This window comes from Rhodnius prolixus, unplaced genomic scaffold (genome assembly GCF_049639745.1).
Source record: "Rhodnius prolixus isolate KJV_2025 unplaced genomic scaffold, Rpr scaffold_8, whole genome shotgun sequence".
Taxonomy (NCBI): domain Eukaryota; kingdom Metazoa; phylum Arthropoda; class Insecta; order Hemiptera; family Reduviidae; genus Rhodnius; species Rhodnius prolixus.
The window spans coordinates 33280361-33305605 of NW_027411593.1; the positions used below are offsets into that span (position 1 = coordinate 33280361).

Below are 25245 nucleotides of genomic sequence, written 5' to 3' on the forward strand. Positions count from 1 at the left end.
ACCTGGCATAATCTCACATACACATTAAGGATAGAGGTCAGGAATATATTTGTACAAATACTGACGACCGGGGAATCCTTAATATATGTACTTTTAGGTCGCAGGACTTCGTCTTCAGTCTCTAAATCGCACTCTATTCACACCATCTGGAAAATATTTCAAAAATTATATTTTTGTTGTTTTTGTCTTTTTTTTGGCTTCTTTTTTAATAAGTGTTCATGGGATTTTATGCAGACAAACCAAGATGTTTGTAGATTCACTATACTTGTATGAGTTGTAACTCATAATTTGAAAGTATAATTGAAAAATATACAGTCCTACAAACGAAAAACCTTTAATAGGTTTAACTATAATTAGAAATTCGTTCTTTTCTCCCATTTTTATGGTTTCGCATAAATTTCACCTCAACAACCTCTTCAACAAGCAGGGGTGCTTGAGTTACCAGCGAGTTTAAATCAGGCCACCGAATACCCTCTCTTCTTGGAACTTTGCTAGAGAAGCTTCATTTCCTTTATAAATAGGGAAATGCACACAACAACTGAGCAGCGTTGGAGGCGTGGCGTGCATTCTTGGAAGATACTAGTGGTTAGATAACAATATTGGAAAGATTTTTAGTGTTTAGTTGGCTCCAGAGAGTGGTTATCACTTAATACGTGCTCTTATTTCTGTCCCGCCAACTTTACTATGGATGAATTGTTTCTGTACAGGGGGCGCTGCAGGGACTTACCTGATACTAGGAAGCACAATACGTCAAATAAAAGATCGCAGAGCAGAATAACCTGTGAAAAAAGAAAAAGAGATTCATCAATTATTTAGAAAATTTCGATTGGAAACAAAGCAAAAGCCTCAATACCAAGCTTTCTCCTCTACTTAACATTTATCCTAATTAACATCCAAAGATACCTGAAGAATATTTGTTTCATTAAAATTTGTCACTTTATAAACACAGATTACTTAGTGTATTTCTTTGTAACTAGCCAGCAATAAAAATAATACACTAATAGATATACTTTGTAATTAATCAAATTAATTTTTTTTACAAAAAGTGTACTTTTTATTGTAACAGTACTTTTACAAGTTACTTTTCATTGATCACACGGTTAAAAAAACATTAACCAAAATGCAATACAATATTAGTAATAAAAACTAGCCTCAAAAAAAAAATATGGATAAGTCATTCTATTATTAAAAATAAATCTAATCAAAAAACAGTTTATCTGTAAACTAGTTCTTGTCTTTAAAAGGTTGAGCATTTATATAAAATAATATGATAATACTAGAAAGTTATAATAGATATTTTTTTGATAACCATTTGTAACATTCTGTCAGGTCCTAGAAGATAAAGTTACTAAAAGCATATTTTTGATGCCTACAAAATCTGGCCATTGAGAAAACAAATTAAAGTATCTAACAAATTAACTGATTCATCTTTCGCAGATAAATCATTACCAAAGGAATTACTTAATGTTTAACATGAATATCAAATTATTGCAATAGAAATAGTTGCTTAGTCAGGAAAATGTAGTTTTTAAATTGTAAAGCTAATAATAAATATTTTATGTTAATTCATACATTCATTGTTATTTATAAACAACTGAACGAATAGTATTTTACAGATTTATTTTGTAGAAGGGATAGTTCTTATTTAAATAAGAAAAATCATTTAGTACAGATGTAGATGAAGGAAATGGATTAGGTTATAGTATTTGCAGCAACAAGAGGGCACTGTCCCTAGACAAGCATTGGACTCAAAATGGCTTGGAAGGACCTTAGACGGATGGACTCAGATGATGACAAGCTTTAAATAAAAATTAAAGAAACTAGTACCAGTTTGTGGAAGTCAATTGTCTTAAGAATATGGGCGAAACTTGCTAAAGTTGAAAAGTTCGTGTACCTTGGTTCCCAAGTCAATACCTCCAATATCATTTCGCAGGAGATCGGCAAAAGAATAAGGATAGCTAACAGATGCTATTTCGGTCTGATCCGATATATAAAGAGTAGCCTGATCTCCTAGTGAGGCTGTATAAAACATTGATTTGCCCAGTTTTGACGTACGCCTCTCAGACATGGACAATTCCCAGAGTCGATGAGGACAGGCTTGCTAGCTACGGTTTTTTATCTCTCAAGAACCCTTAATAATAGTCCAAGATAATTATTGAAATAAATGGCTGTTGTCCATTAGATTTAGAGGAAATAGTGAAGCATAGCAAAAAAACTACTAAAAATTGCCTCATTGATTGATTGAAACGTTTTATCGGAAAAATTGGAGGCATCCTAACAATATATCCTGATTATTTTTTCTGTTTCTTTTATTTATTAATCTTTTTACACACTCTTATTATGTAGAACGTTTTTTGAACTATTTTGATTACTACATTTTACTACCTAATGAAAATTTAATTATCAACGATAAGAGACAAGACACAATAAATGTATAAGAATACTTGATTGATTAAATTATAAATACTTTTAATATTTAACAACTACCCCATAAATGTAGCTCTTAAAACTATAATGTGATCAAAATTTGAGAAAAATCTATCAATCAACTAAAAGGCAGACCGAATCGAGGGAAATCTATTTTTAGAAAATCTCAAATTAGTTGAGATCATTGTAGTTGAGAAAATTTTATGTCAAATTAGTTTTGATACTTACAGCTACTTCAAATAGATTCACAAAACAAGATTTACGCTTTCCACAACTTAAATATTTGTTTGCAAATAATTTAATGGCTTTCCAACATTCAAAACACTTAATAGCAATCTTAACACAATTGTAAACTTGTCTAAGAATGATTAAAAAAACTGTTGATTCTCCAAAACTAATTCAGTAATTTTAATTCAATAACTCTAACACTACTTTCAATAACATTTTATTCTGTTAAAATGTTTGGTATTTATTTAATGTTACAGATTAGTGGTAATGTAACGGTACCCTGGAAGGCAAGAAGGACTAAGTTTAAACAAAAAACTAAAATATAATTAAAAAAATTAAAATTAAAAAAAAAAATGAATTCTATAAGAAAACCAGAACTAAATAGTGATAACCTTGTGCGGACTAATGTATCTGAACAACAAGAGATTTCTGATGGAGAATGTGTTGACTGTTTGGATTTGAAGAAAGTCTTTATATCTAGTCCAAAGCTTGTGGTTTGGTCAGCGCTGGAAGAGGCTACAAGACATCAAGCAAAACGACAAGCGCAAACGAAACAAACAAATAAGAAAGAAGAATCAAAACCAAAAAGTGAGTTATTTAGTCTTTTATTTTTCTTTTGAATTTTCATTTTCTTTGTTTAAATTTTTATTTTAACTGTGAATGAGATAGGGTTATTGCAATTTAAATCGCAATTTTGGAATGTTCTCTTCTTCTACGTATATAAAGAAAAGCTTCTTTCAACTCTTCTTGGCATTGAATTGGAGTGGAAGTTATTAGAAGATGAGCAAATTTAAAAATTTACAGAACGAGTAGGCATTGATGGGTAATAAGAATGTCTAATGTTTTTGTTTTTAAATCTAAAAAGAGTTTTGTATTGTGGAATAGATGAATTTAAAATGGAAGCTTTCCTGCATGTTGTTTATTACTTGTATGTCTTCTAATCGCGAAAAGAGACTTCAAAGAGATAGTTTTTTGGCATTTTGCAGTTTGTGAGATCGAATCTCCTGGTTCATTTGATCAGACTGATGTACAGGGCAAAATATTATAACATTATTTGTAATAATTACATTTTTATTATTCATAAAAGTGGCTTATCATAAAACATGACGATATCAATGCTTTAGAACTTACGATAATATTGACATCAATTCTTCTGTTGGCGGAATAAGGGCTTGTTCAGAAGAGATAGGAATGATGGTCTCTAATCTGTCTTGTTACATTGGTGTGGTAGATGTGTGCAATGCTCTTTTGCCATTTGCACAAATGAGTATTCATTTATAACAAAGTATTGTGCTCCTGGCGCTGTTTTTTTTTTTAATCATATTATCCATTAAAGTGGAGATAAGTTTTTACAAAAGTGTTTGTGGTTATCATAAAAAAATGAACTGAAACATATGAAGCTGGTAATTTTTTTTTTTCACCTGTAAATGGTAGCAAAAACTGGTTAAGAAGCAGTTTATCAGATAAAGCATTACGAAGTTAGTACAGTGGAAACGTTTTCCAAAGAGCTTAAGAATTAAGAATTCATTAAGAATTTGTAGGTAGCTCATGAGAACAATATACATCTGATTTGGTAGACAGATGTTTAGCCATTATTCTCTCTTACAACAGTCTGATCAAATAAACCTGAAGATTCGATATAAAAAACTGCAAAATGCTAAAAAACTCTCTTTTTAGAACCACGATTCATGATGTAAAGAAATACAACTGATCATCTTTCAGGAATGGAATAAATACCCACCTTCTAATTTCAAATCGAGAGTTTATAAATCCCAGTTCTAATGGGCTGCCAGTGACATCTAGCAGGAACATTATGTAACATTCACCAACTTCACATAGCCCCTATTCTAACTAAAAATCAAATATCTAGAAAAAATTAACAGGGCAATCTACCAGGCTTTTATACAATTTATGTCTATATTGTATCTATAAATTTTATAATTTTACGGTTGTAAAAAAGTAATATTACACAAAAAGTTTGAATTGAGTGAAGTATTGAACAATTGAGTTAGTTAATTTCTCACCAGTATAAAATTTTATTGAAATACTTGGGAGTTCATTACCATATTCCTAGTCAAGTTTTATTGCATAATTTTTTTTTTTATTGCGTATTTTGCTTTTTAAACGCACTTTTTACATTGTTTAAGATTTTTTTTAATAATGGAAGAGTTTAGCTCAGTATTTAGTGCTCTTAACTCTCACAATGCGATATCGGATTCATGTCCAGATGCTAATCCTTATTTTTTATCTTTCTAAGAGGCTTTCACAGCTCACTGAATGGCAAAAACAATCCTGAGTCCAATCGTGAGTTAAAAAAGTTTCAGGCACAAAGTGTCTCAGGTGTTGACGCTTCATAATTAATAACAATAAAAATGGATCAATTTAATTTTTCTATTTTTGTTTATAATTTTATGTAATTCCTGGTTTTGATAATTGGGAATCTATGACTCACTGAGAATTCCCAAATCAGTATATCGAATTAATCGAAACAGAAGATTACTCAAACCCTATTAAAGTAGTAGCACACGTAAATCAGCCAAAACTAAGACATATATTCCACTTTCAAACCAGTTTTTAAGGCCATCTAAAATGGTAGAATATTAATGTATGATATATTCTCGCATCATCCCGCATAAAGTAATCTAATTTTTCTTTACTTTTCTACAGTCTCCTTTTTTTTTCTTGATTTTTTCATTCTTTAAACTTTTACCGATCTTTTCACCATTTGCGTTAAATAAATGTTGGAGGGAAGGTTTTACTATTGAAGTAAATACTTGAAACTCGCTTTATTTAATTTATTCCATTGCTCTAGACAGCGAGAAAACATTCAATACTATATGAAAAATTTCCACCTTATACTGAAACCAATTTCATTCGTTTCCGAGTGCATGGTGCATTACAATTATAATAATTGACTATTGTTGAAAGTAACAAATTTCATTTAATCAGTAATAAGAGATCAGTTAGGGAAGGGTTTAACTCAGAGTTAATGCACTGGATTTCCATTTCCGGGTTCCAGTCTGGTGCATCTTAAAGCTTACTGTCCCTTGATGGGAAGTGTTTTCTATAACGAAAGATCTTTATCCGCTGGCCGGCAGTACACAATGCGGATGGTGGCAACAGATGTTAATGCACTTTAATTAAAAAGAAAAAAAAGGAGAATATTTTAAACTAATCGAAAGTAAACAAAGATCTTTGCATAAATGATAATGATGTTGTCCTGCCATTACGTTCAACTAACTTTACAATTTATAAAATTTAATTATTACAAAATAAAAAATTATAAAAGCACTAAACTTTTAAAGGCTCAATTGCCCACATCGTTCTTGACTTTAATTTACAATTTGGGCTAAATTACTTAATAAAAATGTCGCAAACTAACTTTTACTTTACAGCAAAAACAAAGTTAGTATTAATTTTTGCCTTACGAAATGTGAACTTTCTGGTTAAACTGAATCATTCATAATTTTACTTCAAAACCACTATCACAACACTGTTGCCCATTTAATAAAAGTTGTGTTAATCTATAAATGTTTGTCCATTCGAATATGTGCAAAAATATTCGAATATGAGAAAACGTGTGCAATATGGTGGAAGTTGGTCGTTTTATAAAGATGACATACAAGCACGCATTGACTGGGAATAATAACCAGCTTTTGAATAACAATAAGTGAGATAAAAATTGAAAAATAGATAACTTAATTGCAAAGTAGAACCAATATATAGATGGTTATTTTGGACCCAGTGTATTTGTCTTATATTTATCATGTTTATAGAAAGAAATTATTGTATTTATTATTTTTGTTGGAAATAAAATGCTTTGTTATTATTAAATAGATATATAAATATACAGGCTAATTTTACAGCAAGGTGTTGGAATGAAATCATGTTAGATTGTTCAAACTATTTATACAATTGAATAAGTATAGAAGAATAGCCAGTAGTGCGTTCTCTATTGTATTTTACGTTTCGATTCTGTATTTTTCTTCCAATAAAAAGCTAGTCGCTGCATCATCGCAGCTTTCTGAGGCATATTTTTCTTTTGTTCTTGGCGTTTATGTGGAAAATTTGGCTTCAATTTCAAGTATAATGTTTTCATAGTTGTTACAACTTCAGAAATAATAGCAAATTATTTTTTAAAATTTTTCTGAAGCATTACAATCGTTTGATATACTTTTAGGTAATCAAATGTTATTATTTATTATATTACCCAGAGGGCTCTAAAATATGTTTAAACAGAAGTGATGTAAACAATATATTTATTACAAGAGAATGTAAAGCTGAGGCATTGATATTAAAAGTTGACCAATTAAAAATTCTAATTCTTGTTTCTGATGTAAATCCTTTCTTGCATCCAGAGTTGACATATTTCATGCCATTTCAATGCTTCATTCAGTACTATACTTGCCATCGAATCTTTAAAATCTGAAGTAACCATGGCTCCCGAGCACCTGATCGAACAATAACAAAGACACCATTCGAATTCAATTGATTGGGTAGTTTGAATTAACCATCTTAGGATGGTCATCGTTTCAAGCCCTTCAGCTGGTTTAGTTTTATTGTCATTATTGTTATTATTATTATTATCACTATTGTTATTATTATTATTATTTTGATCTGATTTGTTTGTGCTGTACTTTTGAACTATAAACATATTTGCTTGTTGCGTCACTATAATAAGCAGTTACAAATACATTAATAAAAGAGAAAAAAGAATTAAATTTTAGCTCTCACATAGTAACTATGTAGACTTCATGATCTGGTTGACCATGAAAATGAGCGTATATTTCATTACGGCAGTTACTTGCCTTTAGAAATTATGTGCATAAATGAACTCATAATCAATAATCAATTCTGATCATCTTTTGAATGTTTTCTTTTATAAGCCAATTACTTATATTTTAAGTTTTGTCACGTTCTTCATAACATTCTTAGGAATCCTTTTTTTTCATAGAATTTTCGTTTGATGTAAACATTTCATTATGTGCATTTTTTTATAATTCACTAAACCTTGGCGCAGAATTCAAACTATCTAAAGAAAGTGATATGAAAAAGGTATGTTTAGTGTAAACTAAGTAGCTCTAAGTGATTAAATAAACATTTCAAATGAGAGAACATTGTATTTCTTTTTAAGTAGAGTTTGCAACTAGTCAACAAGTTGAGTGATTTGATAAATTATACCAGATTTTAAATAACTTTAATTCATTAAATAACATTTTAAACACCAAAATAGCTCCAATGAAATGCAAAAAAGTTTTTTTAGCTCACTTATTATTCATTAAGAAATGAGCACTAATTGTAAAGGAGACTGGAATGACTGGTGTTGTTTTGCCGTCTTTAAGTATTCAGAATATTTTAGTTAAAACGGGAACTTCTGTATGATAGAGTTCTCTCATCCAATCTAGTTGCACTGGTGAATTTAAAGTATTTGTACTTCTCCTCCATAAGTGGTGCTACTAAAATACATTATATTTCAAAACTAAATTAACACTAAACCTGATACGTGGGAAATTCAATGAAATGGTAGCACGTGGCGTCCACAAATCATTGTAATTTCAACCTTTTTTTTAGCCAGATTTAAAGCATTTGGGTAAGAGTTACATCATATTTCGGCTGTGTAACCTTGTTTTCGTCAAAACATCTTACAAAATAGTAAATAGATTGGTGGAATCTTAAAATAAATAAATAAAGTTTTATTTTAAAACTATATTTTTCTGAAAAATTAAGTTACAAAACTTACCCGTTCTGATACTTTTCAATGAATCTTAGAAAAAGTAACTTGAAAATTAGCTCTGAAGATCAAATTGTTTGTGTTACAATATGCAACATAAATTACCAACATTAAGCTGGAAAACGAATAATACAAAAAAAAAAAAAAATTAAATGCTAGCGTAAAACTGAACTAGAAGACTTAAGGATCAAACTTCAAACAATCATCATCAATTTGTTATTCGTAAAAAGTTCTAATCTAGAATATAAATTGATGAATTTGATCAGCTTACTTGTTATAAATTGAAACACGCATACTTCATGGCATTTCACACTTCGGGGAAAGCACTCTTCCTTTCTTCATGGTCTCACGTAATAGGTAATACAGAATAAGAGGGTATAGCCAGCCCTTAGGCCCGCTTAACAAAACCAGGTACCACTGGAGTGATACGCGGATCTGGAAGAACCCGGAAACCCAGAAAAAAAAAATGGAAGAACTTTCATTGTCCAGTAAAACCCTGAAAATAAATCATCAAGTCTATCTGATATGAATTTACACTTTAGCTTTTTTTGCATTTTAGTTTGGTAAATCTAGTGCTGCCAATAGATCAGTTCATGTATTCATTCGAGGTGAACCATGTTTGATTTTAAGGGTTAATGTGTAAAAGTAATTTTGGATAACAATGTTTTAAGAGCGTTGGTCTCTCTTTTAAGAAAAATAGCTTTTTTTTATTATGAAGTTATCTTTCAATTATCTTTTGTTAAATGTATCCAAGGTGATCTTTGATTTGCTCCTTCGTAGAGCCTCAAACAGTCACTTTCTTGCAGGATGTTGTAAAAAAAAAATATTGTTCAGAAATATCAAGAAAAATAGAAGCAACATTTTATACTACTAGAGAATCATCTAAAATTGACCAAGGAAAGATTTTTAGCAAGCAATATTAGTTTAATAGACAATACTGTTTCAAATATATCATTTCTTGTAGTAATACTCTTTCAACTCACTGCTCTCTCAATCCACGAACGAGCAACAAGGCCATTCACATTTTGTAAATATTGAAAGGTTACTGACTTAGAACAACTAAGGAAATTATAAATAAAAAAACCTTCTCATACGAGTATTAGTTTCTAACATTGAACAACGCCATGTGCTCATTCGTTCTAAATTTAAAATCTTGCATGTTTCCAAGATGGACTCCAAGTCATATACATTACCCAAAAGCTCAAAAGTCAAGTTCCAAAGATTGTCACAGAAATAATCGGGGGATCAGATCCGGGAAAAGAGAACTCTATAGGACTCTTTTTATTGGAGATCAAAATAAATAAGAGATTAATAAACCTGTTATGAATTACTAAGTAAAATTAAATTAATAATCCAAAAGAATAGAAAGTGACGCGCCAGTTGGGGAGGCGACGTGAGTTTACATGTTGTAACAATTCAAATGTTACTAGCCTAGCCCTTTATTTAATGATTGATGTTGTTAACCTTCTTCAATAATTAAAAAAGAATGTTAACATTATTTACTTGTAAAATAAAAATAAGTAACTGATTAAGCAACAAAGGAAAACTGTAGTTAGTTTTTTTAAAAAAACTAAAAATAATTTGCATATACTGAAAAGGTATCCTTGACGAAACAAGAGGCAAGGCAAGACATTTCTGGTTAGGTACAAATGAAATATAAAGAGTAAAAAATAAGCTCCAAGCTTTACAATTATCAAAAACCATGGTCATGCAGAAGTTTACTGACTAATGATCGTAATTATGGTGAGTAATGCTAAAAGAATTGGCTCATAACATACACACACAATCAATAGAGAAGAAATTATTAATAGTAAAGTGCTGAGTGTTAGTGCACAAGATTCCTAGCGGAGATCCGGGATCAAAAACCGCACGCAGGTTCTTAGATTTTTGCTTATATCTCACTGTACGACGATAGACAAAGCTTTGTTTGCATTAAGGAAACACTGTATGGCCTGCAGTGCAATGGAAAAACTCCGGGTGCCAATGTTCTCAGCTGTGGGAGGAAAATAGTATTCTATCAACGGTTTCAAGTTTTTGTTTGATCCACTCATCTAGGCCTATCTTGGTTCTTGGGTCAATCTGTAATCATCCAATCTTCTGCCAGAAAGTGTCAACCAAATTAATCAGATCGTCTTTCTACCTAAAAGAGACTAGACTTTATAGTAGAACTCCTAATCCACGTTTGGTTTTCTGATCTTACTCTATTCTACATAAACCCAGCATATTTTTATCTCTATATCCCGTTTAGTTATCTTGAAGTTTTTAAGAGTACTTTTCGTCAAAGGATACGAAAAGTATCCTTTTACATATTTGAGTATGTATGATGTACAAGTATGATACAGCTATCAAATCTCTCTCCTAAGCTTTTAATTTGATGCCTTTTTGATGACTAGGAATCCGAGAAGCGCTTTTGGTAGAAAAAAAGCAAGCAATTAATCTGCAATCTCCACTCATGTGCAGAACTAACTGGAGAACCGAGTTGATAAATCAGAGGCATTGATTGTAGTTTGGCAACATCATGCAGTTAAGAACATCTTATGCCTTTTCATTTAAACGGATTTCTCTTACATTTTAGCTTCAGATTACAGCAATGAATCTCACGAAGGGAAACAATTTTATGACTTCAAAAATTTACAGTTCAATGTTGTGGATTTACTCTAAATATAATTCAAGTCGTAAAAAAACAGAGTTAAACAGGAGTACAACCATTGCAGCATAGGTTGTTTACTCTTGGTTTCTGACATTTAAAAAAAATATACAGGGTGTTCCTTTTAAGATGGCTCAAATGTATTAATCTGAGCAAAAAATGGTAGAGGAAAAATTTGTTGCCCGTCATCTCTAGTTTCAGAATATGTGACTTGATTCTAGATTCCTGCCCGCATACGCGGCTGACGCGCGACCAAAAGTGAGAGTTTGCAGTTGACCCCCATTTTCGTATACACAGTTTTAAAGAGTATAAAAAGTTGTGAAAGAAACCGGAAACCGCAATTCGATATCTTCAAAATTAAAGGTGCTAGGCCATTTCAAGATCTGTATTTATTAATCATATTTCAAGTTTTTAACTTGTTTCAAAGAGAAAGATGAGCACGCGATAGGTCATTTTTATGTATTTTTTCATCCCCTTTCTACTAAAAATATTCGGAGGTGCCTCCTCTGGCTCCTCTTTAAAACTGTGTATATGAAAATGGGGTCAACTGCAAACACTCACTTTTGGTCGCGCGTCAGCCGCGTACGCAATCAGGAATCTAAAATCAAGTTACATATTCTGAAACTAGAGGTGACGGGCAACAAATTTTTCCTCTACCATTTTTTGCTCAGATTAACCGTTTAAGCGTGAAATGCATTTGAGCCTTCTTAAAATGAACACCCTGTATAATAGCTTCTTTCATTAAAACGAAATTTGCTAATTTTGTAAGCATAATTGTTTGTAATTACAATTATTGCAAATTAATCCTGGTGAATTTCATTTTTTAAAGTGTTATTTCTGAAATAAACAGTTTAAGAATTACAGAAAGTACAGTTAATTTTTTGTAATAACTACATTAAGATTAAGATTAAGATGGTAGACGGGACGGGACCTATGCCCCATGGCACTGCAGCCACAAAAGACTTATTGTGCCAGCCCCTTCTTAGTTCTAGTAAGCGAACCCTCCCCTCCTAAAGAGGTTGAGGACCTTCCCTACTAGTTCTTTTTGCGCTACTATCTCCTTCGGCCTCAACGTTCCAAAGGTTTCATAGCGCAAACGTTCGATTGCAACGCAATCGAACAACAGGTGAGAGGCCGTTTCCTCCTCTTCCTGACATAATCTGCACAGCGGCTCCGAGCTGATAAGCCCCACCCTGCACAGATGCTTTTTAAACCTACCGTGCCCCGTGAATAGGCCTGTAATCAGAGTAATCTGATTTCTACCCAAACACAGGGTCTCTTTGGATCTTTGCTTACACAGCCAAGGCATCAAGGTCTTGCTGTGTTTAACCCCAGGACACATCACCCAGTTCTTTTCATGCTCCCTCCAGATCCAATCTCTGAGAGCCGCACGAACCGAACCCCTGGTGATCCCCAGGACAGGCTCTGGACCGATGAAAGGAGTGTTAGCTCCATTCCTGGCCAGATAATCAGCTTTTTCATTCCCTTTAATACCCACATGGCCCGGCACCCATTCCAACCGAACTTTGTTGTGCCGCGCCAGTAGATCTAGGGCCTTCCTGCATTCCCAAACCAGGGAAGAGGTCATTCTGAAGGATACAAGAGCCTTCAGTGCAGCCTGGCTGTCCGAAAAGATACGAATCTCCCTATTTCTAGGTTCCATCCGCAGGTTTTCCTCAGCACATATTTTAATAGCAAAAACCTCGGCCTGGAAGACAGTGGCGTATCTCCCAAGAGATCTCTCTATGAGTACCTCGGGTTTAACCCCATACACTCCAGACCCAGTCCCACAGTCCATCTTGGAGCCATCGGTAAACCAAATGCCTCCCTTCCGGTACTGGTCCGTCCAGTTCACCTTCCATTCAGTCCTCGGTTTGATACAAACCTGAAAAGGAGTCTCGAAACTGTATTTAGGACAGATACTGTCCCCTGCCATGTCAATAACCGGTCCAGGGTCGACCTTATCTGAAATACTCATATGGCCGATGCAGGAGCTAATACGCCTCCATTGACCATTGCTCGCCATTCTGTACGCACTGGCCCTTGCCTCCGCCTGAATAACATATTGAAGCGGAGCCAGCCCCAGCAGTACCTCCAGCGCTGCAGTAGGGGTACTACTAAAGGCCCCCGTGATCATCAGACAGGCCAGTCTCTGCACCCTTGCTAGAGCCTTAATTGCCGTCTGTTGTTCAGTCTTCCTCCACCACACCACTGAACCGTAGGTGATGATAGGTATGACTGTACGTGTATAGAGCCAGTGGGTCATCTTTGGGCTAAGACCCCATGTCTTCCCACAGGTTCTAGTTATTCCACAAAGGGCCTGTTTAGCCCTTAGTGTAACTCTCTCTATCTGCGCCTTCCAAGTGAGTCTGGTGTCCAGGACAATGCCCAGATACTTGACCTCACCCGACACATCCAGAGTTTTACCAAAAAATCGAAGGTTTTTGTAGCTCTCTCTTTCCCTTCTCCTTGTAAAGGGAACCAGAGTAGTTTTAGAAGGGTTCACTGAAAGCTCTACCCTTCTACACCAATTTTCTATAACCTTGAGAGCTTCCTGCATGAGTTCAGCCACGATTATCTCGTGCCTACCCCTGACCACTACAGAAATATCATCTGCATAGCCATGGACCGAGAACCCATGAAGGTCTAGCACCTCAAGTAACTCATCTACGACCATACACCAAAGGAGCGGAGACAAAACCCCCCCCTGAGGGCACCCCCTAACTGTCGTTAACTCCAGCGATTCCCCAAAAAGAGTCGCTGTGATTCTCCTTGACGATAGCATGTTGCAGATCCATCTTGAAACAGTGGACTCCACGCCATGTCTATCCATCGCCAAGGCAATTGAACTGTAGGTAGTGTTACTGAAGGCACCCTCAATATCCAGAAACACGCCCACAGCTGTCTCCTTGCAAAATACCGAAGCCTCCAACTCCTTAACCAGACAATGGAGGGCTGTCTCGCAAGATTTGCCTGTCTGGTAGGCATGCTGATTGGCATGCAGAGGCCGTTGCTTTAAAGCTACCTCCTTAATATACATGTCAATCAGTTTTTCTAGCACCTTCAACATGAACGATGTTAGACTGATTGGTCTAAATTCCTTCGCCTGGGTATGAGTTCTCTTCCCAGGCTTGGGAATAAAGATAATTTTTACAGGCCTCCATGCCCTAGGGACATGGTTGAGTGCCAAGCATGCCCTCATTATCCTGCATAAAATAGGCGTACGCAATCAGGAATCTAAAATCAAGTTACATATTCTGAAACTAGAGGTGACGGGCAACAAATTTTTCCTCTACCATTTTTTGCTCAGATTAACCGTTTAAGCGTGAAATGCATTTGAGCCTTCTTAAAATGAACACCCTGTATAATAGCTTCTTTCATTAAAACGAAATTTGCTAATTTTGTAAGCATAATTGTTTGTAATTACAATTATTGCAAATTAATCCTGGTGAATTTCATTTTTTAAAGTGTTATTTCTGAAATAAACAGTTTAAGAATTACAGAAAGTACAGTTAATTTTTTGTAATAACTACATAGTAAGAAAAAAGTTATGGAGGTTTCTGGCGTGAATGTCCTAAAAAAATAAATAAATAACCTCTGCAAAGGATGAACCAGGTGATTGGTATTTCCTATACAATGGAAAATAAATACATAACAAAAAATAACAAAAACAAATATAAACAAATATATATAGTGAAACTTCATGGCCATCGTCTTAAAATACGAACAACTTTATTTGAATGAAGATAACGTATTCTGTACATGTATAAAAAAGTATTGTGTAATTGCCGCGTGTTCCACGTTAAGGAGCATGACAAAGTATATAGTTTGGTGAGTGTATTAGTTAGTGTCAGTTTATGTCACACACACACATTTAGGGCAAGTCCGTTGTTCAAGGTAGTTGACATGCAACGCACCGGAACCATCACTTTTATTTTATTTATAAAAAATTAAAAATAAAGAAACTGCAGAGGTTTAAATATTTTTATTCTAGGATAATTTAATCAAGAATCTGCGTTTTTTGTTGTATTTTTATTTCTTTTAATCTCGTAAATTTTAGATTTTGTGTTGTTACTAGAAATAAACTTTTCAAAATTCCCTAAGTTCAAAAAAGTGGCTTCTACAATTTGGTTTTAGTGGCTATCCATCTGTCCGTAGTTATGTATCCATCAAAGCTTATAAAATAAAAAATGCAAAACGTTTCCTTTGATACCAACAACTAAATCTACAACTTTTAACGGAATCATTTTGCCCCGGAAATCTGATGAGGTATATTCCTTCTAAAGTAATCAGAATTACATAATATGACACAAACGTTCTCAGTTTAAAGAGAATTCATTAGTTAAAACTTTGGAAATAGCAGTTAGATAAAGTCGAGGGAGGCTTCACACCAGATTTGTTTACATATAATATTCACATAAATATGAAATAAACTGTAATAACAATAACTCTAATAACAATAATAATAAATAAATGCATAAAACTTATTAGGATCATGTTTATGAATAGAGTTTAATTTGAAAACGTAAAAGATAATATCAAATGTAAAGGAAGTGAATAAACCAAAAAATTAGACTGGAACGCATTACTTCCTCGTAAGCAGAAATGTTGCGGCCAATTTTGCGAAATATAGATTTCACTCAAAACAATATTACAGTGAAAATACTCCAATGATTATTCGCTAAACTTGCATATTAACTGCATAACAATAAATATGCAATAAATTAGCAATTACTTTCATTTTCCCTGGAATGCAGTGAGTTCTGTAGGAGGGCTTTTTTTTTTTACGTCAATCTTTATTTTTTAATGATATATAATTTACTTTTTAAATCATCTAGATCATCTTCCATAGTGTCTACCTAATAGCCAGTTTTGATGTTTAAAACACTTAGAAATTTCATCAAATCGCCGTACTTATAAGTTATTTTTAAATAATTCATTATACAAATTTGTCAATTTAGTCCAAACTCAATAACGTTATTCAAAACTTTTATTGTTATTCAGTATCAAAATAATTGTATCATTTAAGATATGCTTATTTTCATAAGTTATTAATAACATTTTATGTATAATAAATTTATACTTAGAAATGACAGTAAAATCTGAATAAGGGCCACAATTTCAAGGAAACTCGGAAGAAATAAATTGACAATTTGTTTTTATTATTTAATAACGCCTGAATCTGGGCAATCATTTCACCTTGAAATTAAAACAAAATGACCTAAAATAGCATTGAAGTATTATGTAGTCATTAAAAAATATAAATAAAATATTTTTTTAAAAAAAAATCTGTCCTAAAATTAAAATGGGTTCGGAAGAAATTGACATTTTAAGAGTTGTGAGATTTGTTCATATCCGGTATTTGACAACTAATTATTCAAAAATAATTGATCATAATTATAGATCTTTACTCTTAAATTACAGTATGAATATGATTCAAAAAATGATTTGCATAAACAAAACAAAAAATGAGGTCTTTATTAACGTTTTAAGCAATTCAGTATATTAATATAATGCAAAGAGATTTCTTTTTCTTCATCATACCCCATTGGTAGGAATGCTCAGAATGTTTCAATTTTTTAGAAATTGACCTATTTATGGGAGAGATTTGCGACATATTTATTTGTTTGTATCAGTCCAAAGGTCTGATTCAATACAATACAACTTAGGATCACAATAAAACTTATAAACAAGTACAAAATAATAATAACAACAAAGATAAGTTACAGTTAAATTTACAACTAAAATTAATTTCAGCAACATCAAAAAAGTAATATTAATGTATAACTTATAAATTAATGGATTCATTTCAGTTAATACTTGCAACATTTTCAATCAGAAAGTACATCATGCATTAGTTTTTGTATTAATTAAATTTCCTAAATTCTAATTTAAATGTACCTATATCTATCTTTACATAACTGTTAAGCCCGTCAAGTTCTGATTAGTGGAGCATTCTAGTGTTGATTGCACTAACTCTTTTTCCAAGTGATTTTTTTTTGTTTTATTCTTTCGCAGAATGGTTTGGAACTTTATTGATGAAGATTATTTAAACTTGATAGATATTTTTGAATAATCGATCATATTGTTAGTAATTTTATACATTTCCTAAATTATCTTCAATTGCAAATCGAGTAGATTTAACTCATGTCTAAGCTCACTGAGTTGGACGTTTTTATAATAACATTATTTGCTTTTTAATCTAAATGTTGATCCTTCTTACATTCCATGACGGTCCATTACAAATTTATAGTGCAGATTGCAATCATCTATTGGTCTCCTGTCCATGAGCAAGAACAATTGGACAGTTATAAACAGAACTAACAGCGTAGGCAAGAACTTACGCGGCTTTCACACGATATTTTGAGAAGGTTTTTTTTTCTAAGGCTCTTTAAAAAAACTAAACCAAATAGGTCATAATTTAACACAAAAAATAAATCTAATCAAGGTGTAGTTAAATCTCTTTTAGAAGTGGACAGTTTTAAATTGAACGAGTATTTGACCTAAAATCATTTTAAAATTATCCTTTTGACGGAGGTCAGGTTTAATGGTAAATGTAATAAATTTAAAAGGGTTATTATAAAATTTGTTTCTTAAAAATATATTTTATATGTTTATAAGCCACCTAATAATTAAAAATTAATTTGCAAAGGTGAACTTCTATTCTTTAGCGGAAACAAATTATGGGAAAAAAAGGTTTGCAAAACATTGCTAAATTTTAAGAGTAATAAAAATTTATAGTTGTAATAAATTTAATTTATTAATCCATTAAAATTACTTTTTTATGCATATAATTTCAACGAAAATGAAAGCCTAGCTACCGTGTTGAATTTGCGAGAAGAAAAAAAAAATTAGAGGTCTTAAAAGTAAGGAAATGTCCTCGTTTTACTCTCCTTCCAATATTCTTTTTGTTGTCAACCTCAGAGTGTGTCCTAAAGTTGAAAACCTAAAGTGGTTTTTATCGTTTTCACTCATTACTCTTTTAAATAAATGCAAACGGAACTTAAGAATAAGGACACCAAGAGTGTCCTAAGAGTGGGTGAAACTCGTGGCATCCATGAATGCCGAAATCAGTATCCGTGCTTAATTAGCATAAACTTACTACTTGATTCACTAGAAAGAAATTACCTCAAGCCCATGGTTACCAAACTTACTGATTCTACCAAACAAATTCAACAGTAGTTTTAACTGATTTTGTTTCCCAGTTTTTCACGACTTTTTTCAGATTCAAGATTTCGTTAAACCTTTTTCGCTAGTCTATGCTAGTTTACAACAGGAAAAGAATATTTATGAGCGATATAGAAGCTTCTGATGGATGAAAATTAATGAATGAAAGAAAAAAAGTAATTGACCTTGACATAAGATAGAAAGTAGCACTGCTAATGGACCTTTAAAGTGTTACAGTCGGTTAAAACCTCATTCTTGCATAATTATATTTATTTTATTTGATTTCTTGTTTGTTATTACAATGCGTTTATTCACCCTACATTTATAAACTTTGTATTTTTTGAGATTTATTTTTTAACTTTTAATATTTTTACACATTTTAGAATGGTTCACAACGTAAAGAATGTTGAAACTTAATTACCTGTAATACTGTAATGAACGGTACAATAAGTTCGTCCACTTAATATCGTTTTGTATTTTCTGCTCAAAATGCTGCATATACGATTTTTGCTTCCCAATATCTAATCATAAAGAAATAATTTTTTTTTAGATTGATTGAAATCTAAATTTCTCTTTTGTTTGACATTGTCGGATCCGAAAAGTGTGGCAGTCGGTTGCAGGTTGAACTTAGCTTAAGAAAAAAGGAGTTGTGAAATTTTTGAAACCTAAATTTAATGGAAAGGACGTGGACAGGCCTAATCAAAGGTGCATTACTAGATAGATATACTAAGGAGCATTGATTTTTCTTAAGATTTTGGTTAATTAAGGATTGGATTCGCTTAATGTTGGAATATTTACACAAATTCTCTACGTAGATACATAAGTCCTCCAAAAACTTTGCACAAAGTAAGTTTTTTTGTAATTTGAGAATGTCAAACGGTTTTAAAAGCATGCAAATTCAACTATTGGTTTCCATTCTTGTTTAGTTTGGTGTAAAGATTGGAATTTCGCCTTTAATGAGCTATCCAAGGTATTGTATTTTACAGAAGTAGTATGAAATAATGTGAAAATAAACAATACGTAGAGAGCATCATAAAAAATGAACGTATCACGTTGCAATCTTAAGATGCTTTTTAGAAAGAAGAAAAATATCTCATAACGAAAAAAAGATTGTGAATGAAGTAACGAACCTTGCTTTAAGATCATTATTCTACAACTACAGAATCTGAAAAACAAATCGACATATTGGTTAAATATACAAAAGGAAGTCGCAGCAGCAGTAAAGTTAAATATTTACCTCAGGTCAAGGATGGCACGTTGATGATGTCAAAATCCATCATAAGTGTTTTTAAATGTTATTTACAGTGACAGTTGCGGTCGATGTAAATATTTACGTACAACTTTTTGTTTATATTTTCACAACTCTCTTACTGTAGTTCAAAAGAAATGCTGAGAAACGTATCAATGTTTTTAAAATGTGTTTTCACCAGTTTTAAGGAATTCTGGCCAGAAAAGATTAACTCGTTCGGAAAGAGTACTATATATTGTTATGGTTGTACTGCAACATTTAATGGTGAATATTTTTATCCATTATATTATTCACCGTTTATATTTTAATCAGAAATTACTCAAACATTCTGAGTGGCCTATTTTGAAGTACAGTAAAGTGAATTAACTGACTGAAACAAGTAGGTTTATGAAATTTAAATCAGACATTTCAAATTAATTCGTTATTTGTTGCATTTTATGTGAGATTAGATTTATTAGATGTATTTTCTATAGGTGGTACACTTACATTTTACTCAAATTAACATTTTAAGAGTGTAAATAGATTTCTGATGAAATAAGGAACGACTCTTTTAAAAGGAAAAGGCAAGTGAGATGGATTTGAAGAAATTAGATGCAGCTGTTTACGAAAACTTTCTTTTTTTAAATCAAAACATGAACAATACATTTTGTCTTCAGCTAATCGATTTTTCCTTAAATGCAGAATCCCAGCAATGTTTTAACATTGCATTTTACAGGTGCCAGAACAGTGAACAATAACCAGTAATTTGCACTTCTCATGAAGAAACTAAGCTTAACATTTTACTTCCCTAAGAATTCCCAATTTTAAATTATTTTAGATTAAAAAATTATATTCATTTAATAATGTTTATAGCAGTCGCCATTTAATGAAAATGGTGACAACCATTTAATAGAAAATACTGAAAATTCGCTTCTGGTAAATTGGTTGCACTTTCGATATATTTTGGCCGAAACATTACCAATTATTAATTATTAGATTAAAACCTTGACAAAAGAGCTTTTTTGTAACTATTAGTTTTTGAGGTGTTTTGCTATACACGCAGAGCATAAACTAAAAACATTTTTACGCATTTTTGAGTGGCCTAAAAACAATTATTACTAGAGGTAGCTTCGACTCGAAATTTTGACACGATTGCAACTTTCTCAACTGAATTCAATTTTATTTAAAAATCCTAAGGCATATATAGGTAATTTTGATACTTTTACAAAAGTTTAATCATAATCGAAAGTTAGCGATGAATTTATTTTTAAAATAAACCTGTTTTTTTTTTTTTTACTGTCTTGAAATAGAAAAAAACTTTCTGAAAGTAGTACAGACAGCACCATATTATTTCAGTAATAAGCATTATTGATTACAAGGACAAACTAGCGAGAAATTGCCACAGTACCGATCTACATAGTAATAATGAAATATTCTTACTTTTATTACATTAAATAATTACAATAATAAAATATTCTATGAACAATAGGCTGTTTTCCATAAATCTGAAATAATAATCTTTTGTTTTTGATGTAAATTGTCTTTAATGTTTATTTATCCGACATTTTCTACTACTCTACTTAAACAATTTTAACTAATAAGAATTGTTGAATGACAAGACCACCTAGTTGTAAGCATTTTGACAAAATGTACTATCTTACATGCATTAAAATTGAAAATAATTTGCTCAGTAACATTATTATGTTGTGACCTTAGGACTGCACATTCTGATTGGGAAACACGCCGATTACAACAGGTTGAGTTCCTCCTAAAAGGAACAGGTCACTTCTTCAGGAATATTGGCAAGTATCTCGGGCTAATAACACAAACATAGCGGCTGCAGAGGTAGTTGCTGTGTGCAATAGTTTTTAGGTTAACGAAACTACTCGCCAAAATTCCAAATCGTCACCAACGAAAATTCAGGTTTCCATTACAGGCACCATCCCTCTACCAGTTAACATGGATATCTAAAGAAGTTACGATAGATTTTTTTATGGCTATGTTTCTATCTCTGAAGATAAGTGAAAATACGGTACCGGTCCAAATGAGTGAAAGCCTGCAGGCTTTTTGAAATAATTGAAAACAATTATAATTACTAATTTTTCGGTTCAAGTTTACAAGATATTATTAAACAATTATGTTTAGCTTCTGAAATCTACCCACAGATTTTAGGAATAAGTATCTACATATATCTCATTTTTGAGTGATGTAGCAAGATATATCTTAATTAGGAACCGTATTGTTCTTTTTCTATACAACATTGAAGAATAAAGATAAGATTTAGAACATGTTCTAAAGTGATTATACTATCTAATATTATGTTTCATGTAAATGTAAAACAAAATACTAGACGATAAAAATGATGTGATTACTAGGCACATATCCGTCATTACTTGATAAAGAAGACTTTATCAATTATATTTTTCCGTTTGTAAAATGCAATAAAATACTGCGCATATGAGAACTAAAATCCCCTTTTCAGTAAATTTACATCTACTCCTGCCAAATAATTATGGTAATTTTTCTAAGTTTTGTAAAAAAAAAAATTCATATCTTTAGATATTAGTCTATCAAAATTTCAACAGAATAATGCATTATGAGAATTTTTAATAATATCTGCTTTGCAACAATAAGTTTCTGATTAGCCAATAATTGCAGTTAGAATTGTTATGCACACGTGTGAGTGCATCGATTTTTACTTTTTAATTTTTTTGTTCCGTTTCTACAGGGGGAAAAACATCCATTTTTTTTTTCGTAATTAGAAATGTTTTTGCTTGTTCTGTTTCGCCATTTTCTTCGAGCTGGGAATTTTAGGTAATCATTATCCTCGTTATTATTTATTAGTGTCACTTTAAGAGTTATGTCTAATAACCTCTTTTGTCCTCCACCACAAATGTACAGAGAAAAGTTGTAGTTATTTTGTTGGATTGCTTTAAAAACAAATTTTGTAAAAAAGTTTAAAATTAGTCAAACGGTATTTTGGTCTCTAACTTTACGTCGGCGCACCAAAAATATTTAACGTTTGAACTACCACCGAGTTTACGTTATTGGGTTTAAGTATTCCCATGTAGAATTAGAAAAAATAATAATAAAAAAATAAGACTCAAGCAAACCTTGTATTTACCAAAGAAACACAGCTTAGAAAATTTGCCCTAGATAGCAATACTTCCCAGTAATTGACAGTGAAAAGCCTGTACAAATATTTTTCTTAAAAATATTAAATCCTTTTTTTATGCTTCTTGACATAGTTATCACGGTAAAAAGTCCATTCTTTAATCATCATTATTTTTAGTCAAATATTATTGTTTTGCTTACATAACTAGAATGTGTTTAAAAAGTTCATATTCCATGTAGTGGAGAATCAAATTCAATCCTCAAAAGTGCGAACAGATAACTTTTACTCTGCGTCGTAATTCTTGTCCCTCTATAAGTTTTAACTCAATTCCTCTTCCTTCTGCTAATTTAGTTACTGTTACGACTAGTTGGCAGACAATCTAAGCTGCCACTGGAACATAAAAGACTAATATACAACAGCTTACATAACCCGACCTGGACTTACGGACTCGAACTGTGCGGTTCAGCCAAACTTTCCAATTTACAAAGGATCCAGTCCTTTCCTATCCAAAATACCCCATCAGATTACGAATTCCCTATTTTATGTCTCTAACTCCACCCTCCATAACAACCTCAAAATCACATACATAACTGACGAATCTAAATCTAAATATAGAAAATTCTTTGACTCTCTTCCACTCTGTACCAATCCTCTGGTACAAAATCTTGCCTCCGCAACGATTCCAGATCGTCCTCCACGACGATTGAAACGCTGTTGGCCTCGTGACCAGCTTCAATAGTACAAGAAACTCCAGCGAGAGTCTTGCCGTTTGGGCAGCTTCTCTCCTCAAGCTGGTCCAGTCATGAAGTCTTCTTTTATCATATTCCCTGATTACATTTTATTCTTTTTTGTAGATTGTAAATAACAATTAAATTTAAACAAAAAAATATTCCATGCAAATTATTGATTTTTATTGATCACATTAACTATCGTGTAAGTTCATTTGAACAATCGTCCAGCGATTTCCCATCCTAGATACATGGGAAGTAATTACTGCTATTATCTACTTATTATTGTTAACATATTCATATTATTATTATTATCATCATTATTTAAGGAGAACTATTATTATTATATTATTAAATTATGTATGCATAAACATTATTAAAACTGCCTAAACTAAACAATATCACCATTTAATTAAAATTTCGTAAGTGTTAGCCCCCCACTAATGTATTAATTATATCTAATAGTTAACTGAAAAAATTATTCGAAACTAGTTATTTCATTTAATACGTCGGGCGATTAGATTACACATATCTTATGTTCGTTACTGGATTATGTCTGAGTAGAATGTGGCTTGAGTCCATCCAGTAGCTTCAAGTCTTTTGGTGACCCTGCAGGGTAACCCAGCCTAATAATACTGAAAACCACAGTATACACAATATTCATTGAGTCACGCAGAGAAGGAACTTTAGCTTAAAACCACTTTTTCGAGAACCACAAAGCGTGAATTACAGGTGAAAAAACTGAACAGGATTGCAATTCGTCCTTTTTTTAACTGGAGTAAAAGAATGTAACGTGTTTTTACAATTGGAACAAAAACCAAAAAACTATACTGATACAAATTTGAGTTGCCATTTGGAGGGGCAAGCTCAGTTTTTAACCCAAACTTTTTTTTTTACATTCATAGCATAACCTTCAAAGGAAATTCCTTGATAACCAGCAGAAACTAAAGGGAACCTATTTCTTTTCTTTTTTTTATATGCGTCGTGCACAAAATAATTGAGATAGCAATTAGGTGTAGATGATCATATATAAAGATATTGAGCAGACATTTATCTAACTACATTATACGACCTTCATTTTTAGTCGCACAATTATGCGATATTCACTATAATAATAATGATAAAATTGATTTCTTTATATTTTGTTTAAACACATTTTATTTAAATAATAAAATGATATGACATTATTAAAGTTATTAACTTACATAAGTTAATTAAGCTGTTTTTAAGACAAAAGGTAAATTCTTTTGTGCATAATGCATAATTATTATGTACATAATCTAGAATTGGATATATAGCTGGTAATTAGCAGATCCATCGTTCTTGTGACTTTGAGCTTTACGATAAAATACATCCGAAGTTTCGCGCAAAAGATTTCGCTCTAACCTGTCAATTACACTTACTGATATATCTTGGTTTTCGACCGTTGTACATGCAATGCCTTTTATTAAAACTGCATAGGCTTCCAAACTACATAAAGAAAGGTTGTGCAAGAGACCAGTTGAAGTAGAAAGACGGGGGTTTTCCCCCCTTAACAGATGAAAATCGTGACTTCATGATGTGTGCAGAATCTTCATCTGTGCATCAGGGAAAGGAAGTCTTCCAGAAAGGCAGGCCTGGTGCAATTACACTGTTTCAGACGGTTTACGCAACAGCATCATTTCTAACTTTAAAGTCAAGGTTATGGAGATAACTCTAAGATTTCTGGATAGCCGGAAACCATTTGGAAAACTACCTTGAAAGTTTCTACATCATAAAACTTAAAAGGAAGTTCTATTCCAAAGAAAGAAATAGGAACACTGTTAACTAGTTCGCGATTTCTTTTTTTTCTTCAGACGGCTCTAGACGAAAAATATTATTTAAGTAACTCCTGAAGCCAAGAGGAAAATCAATTAATAAACATTTAATTTTCAAAAAGAGTTCGTGAAAACAAAAAGAAAAATGCAATAATTGGTGTCGCAGTTTTTAGCGTTT

At 32.1% G+C, this 25245-nt stretch overlaps 1 protein-coding gene across 1 annotated transcript in view; it reads left to right on the plus strand.

The window, feature by feature from the left end:
• LOC141451240 (scavenger receptor class B member 1-like) overlaps positions 1–25245 on the plus strand; it is a 62341-nt gene that overhangs the window by 15112 nt on the left and 21984 nt on the right. Inside the window, exon 2 of the mRNA XM_074122475.1 lies at positions 2913–3243. Coding sequence (XP_073978576.1) covers positions 3009–3243 — 235 coding nt within the window. The 5' untranslated portion in view covers positions 2913–3008. The remainder of the gene's footprint in view (positions 1–2912; positions 3244–25245) is intronic.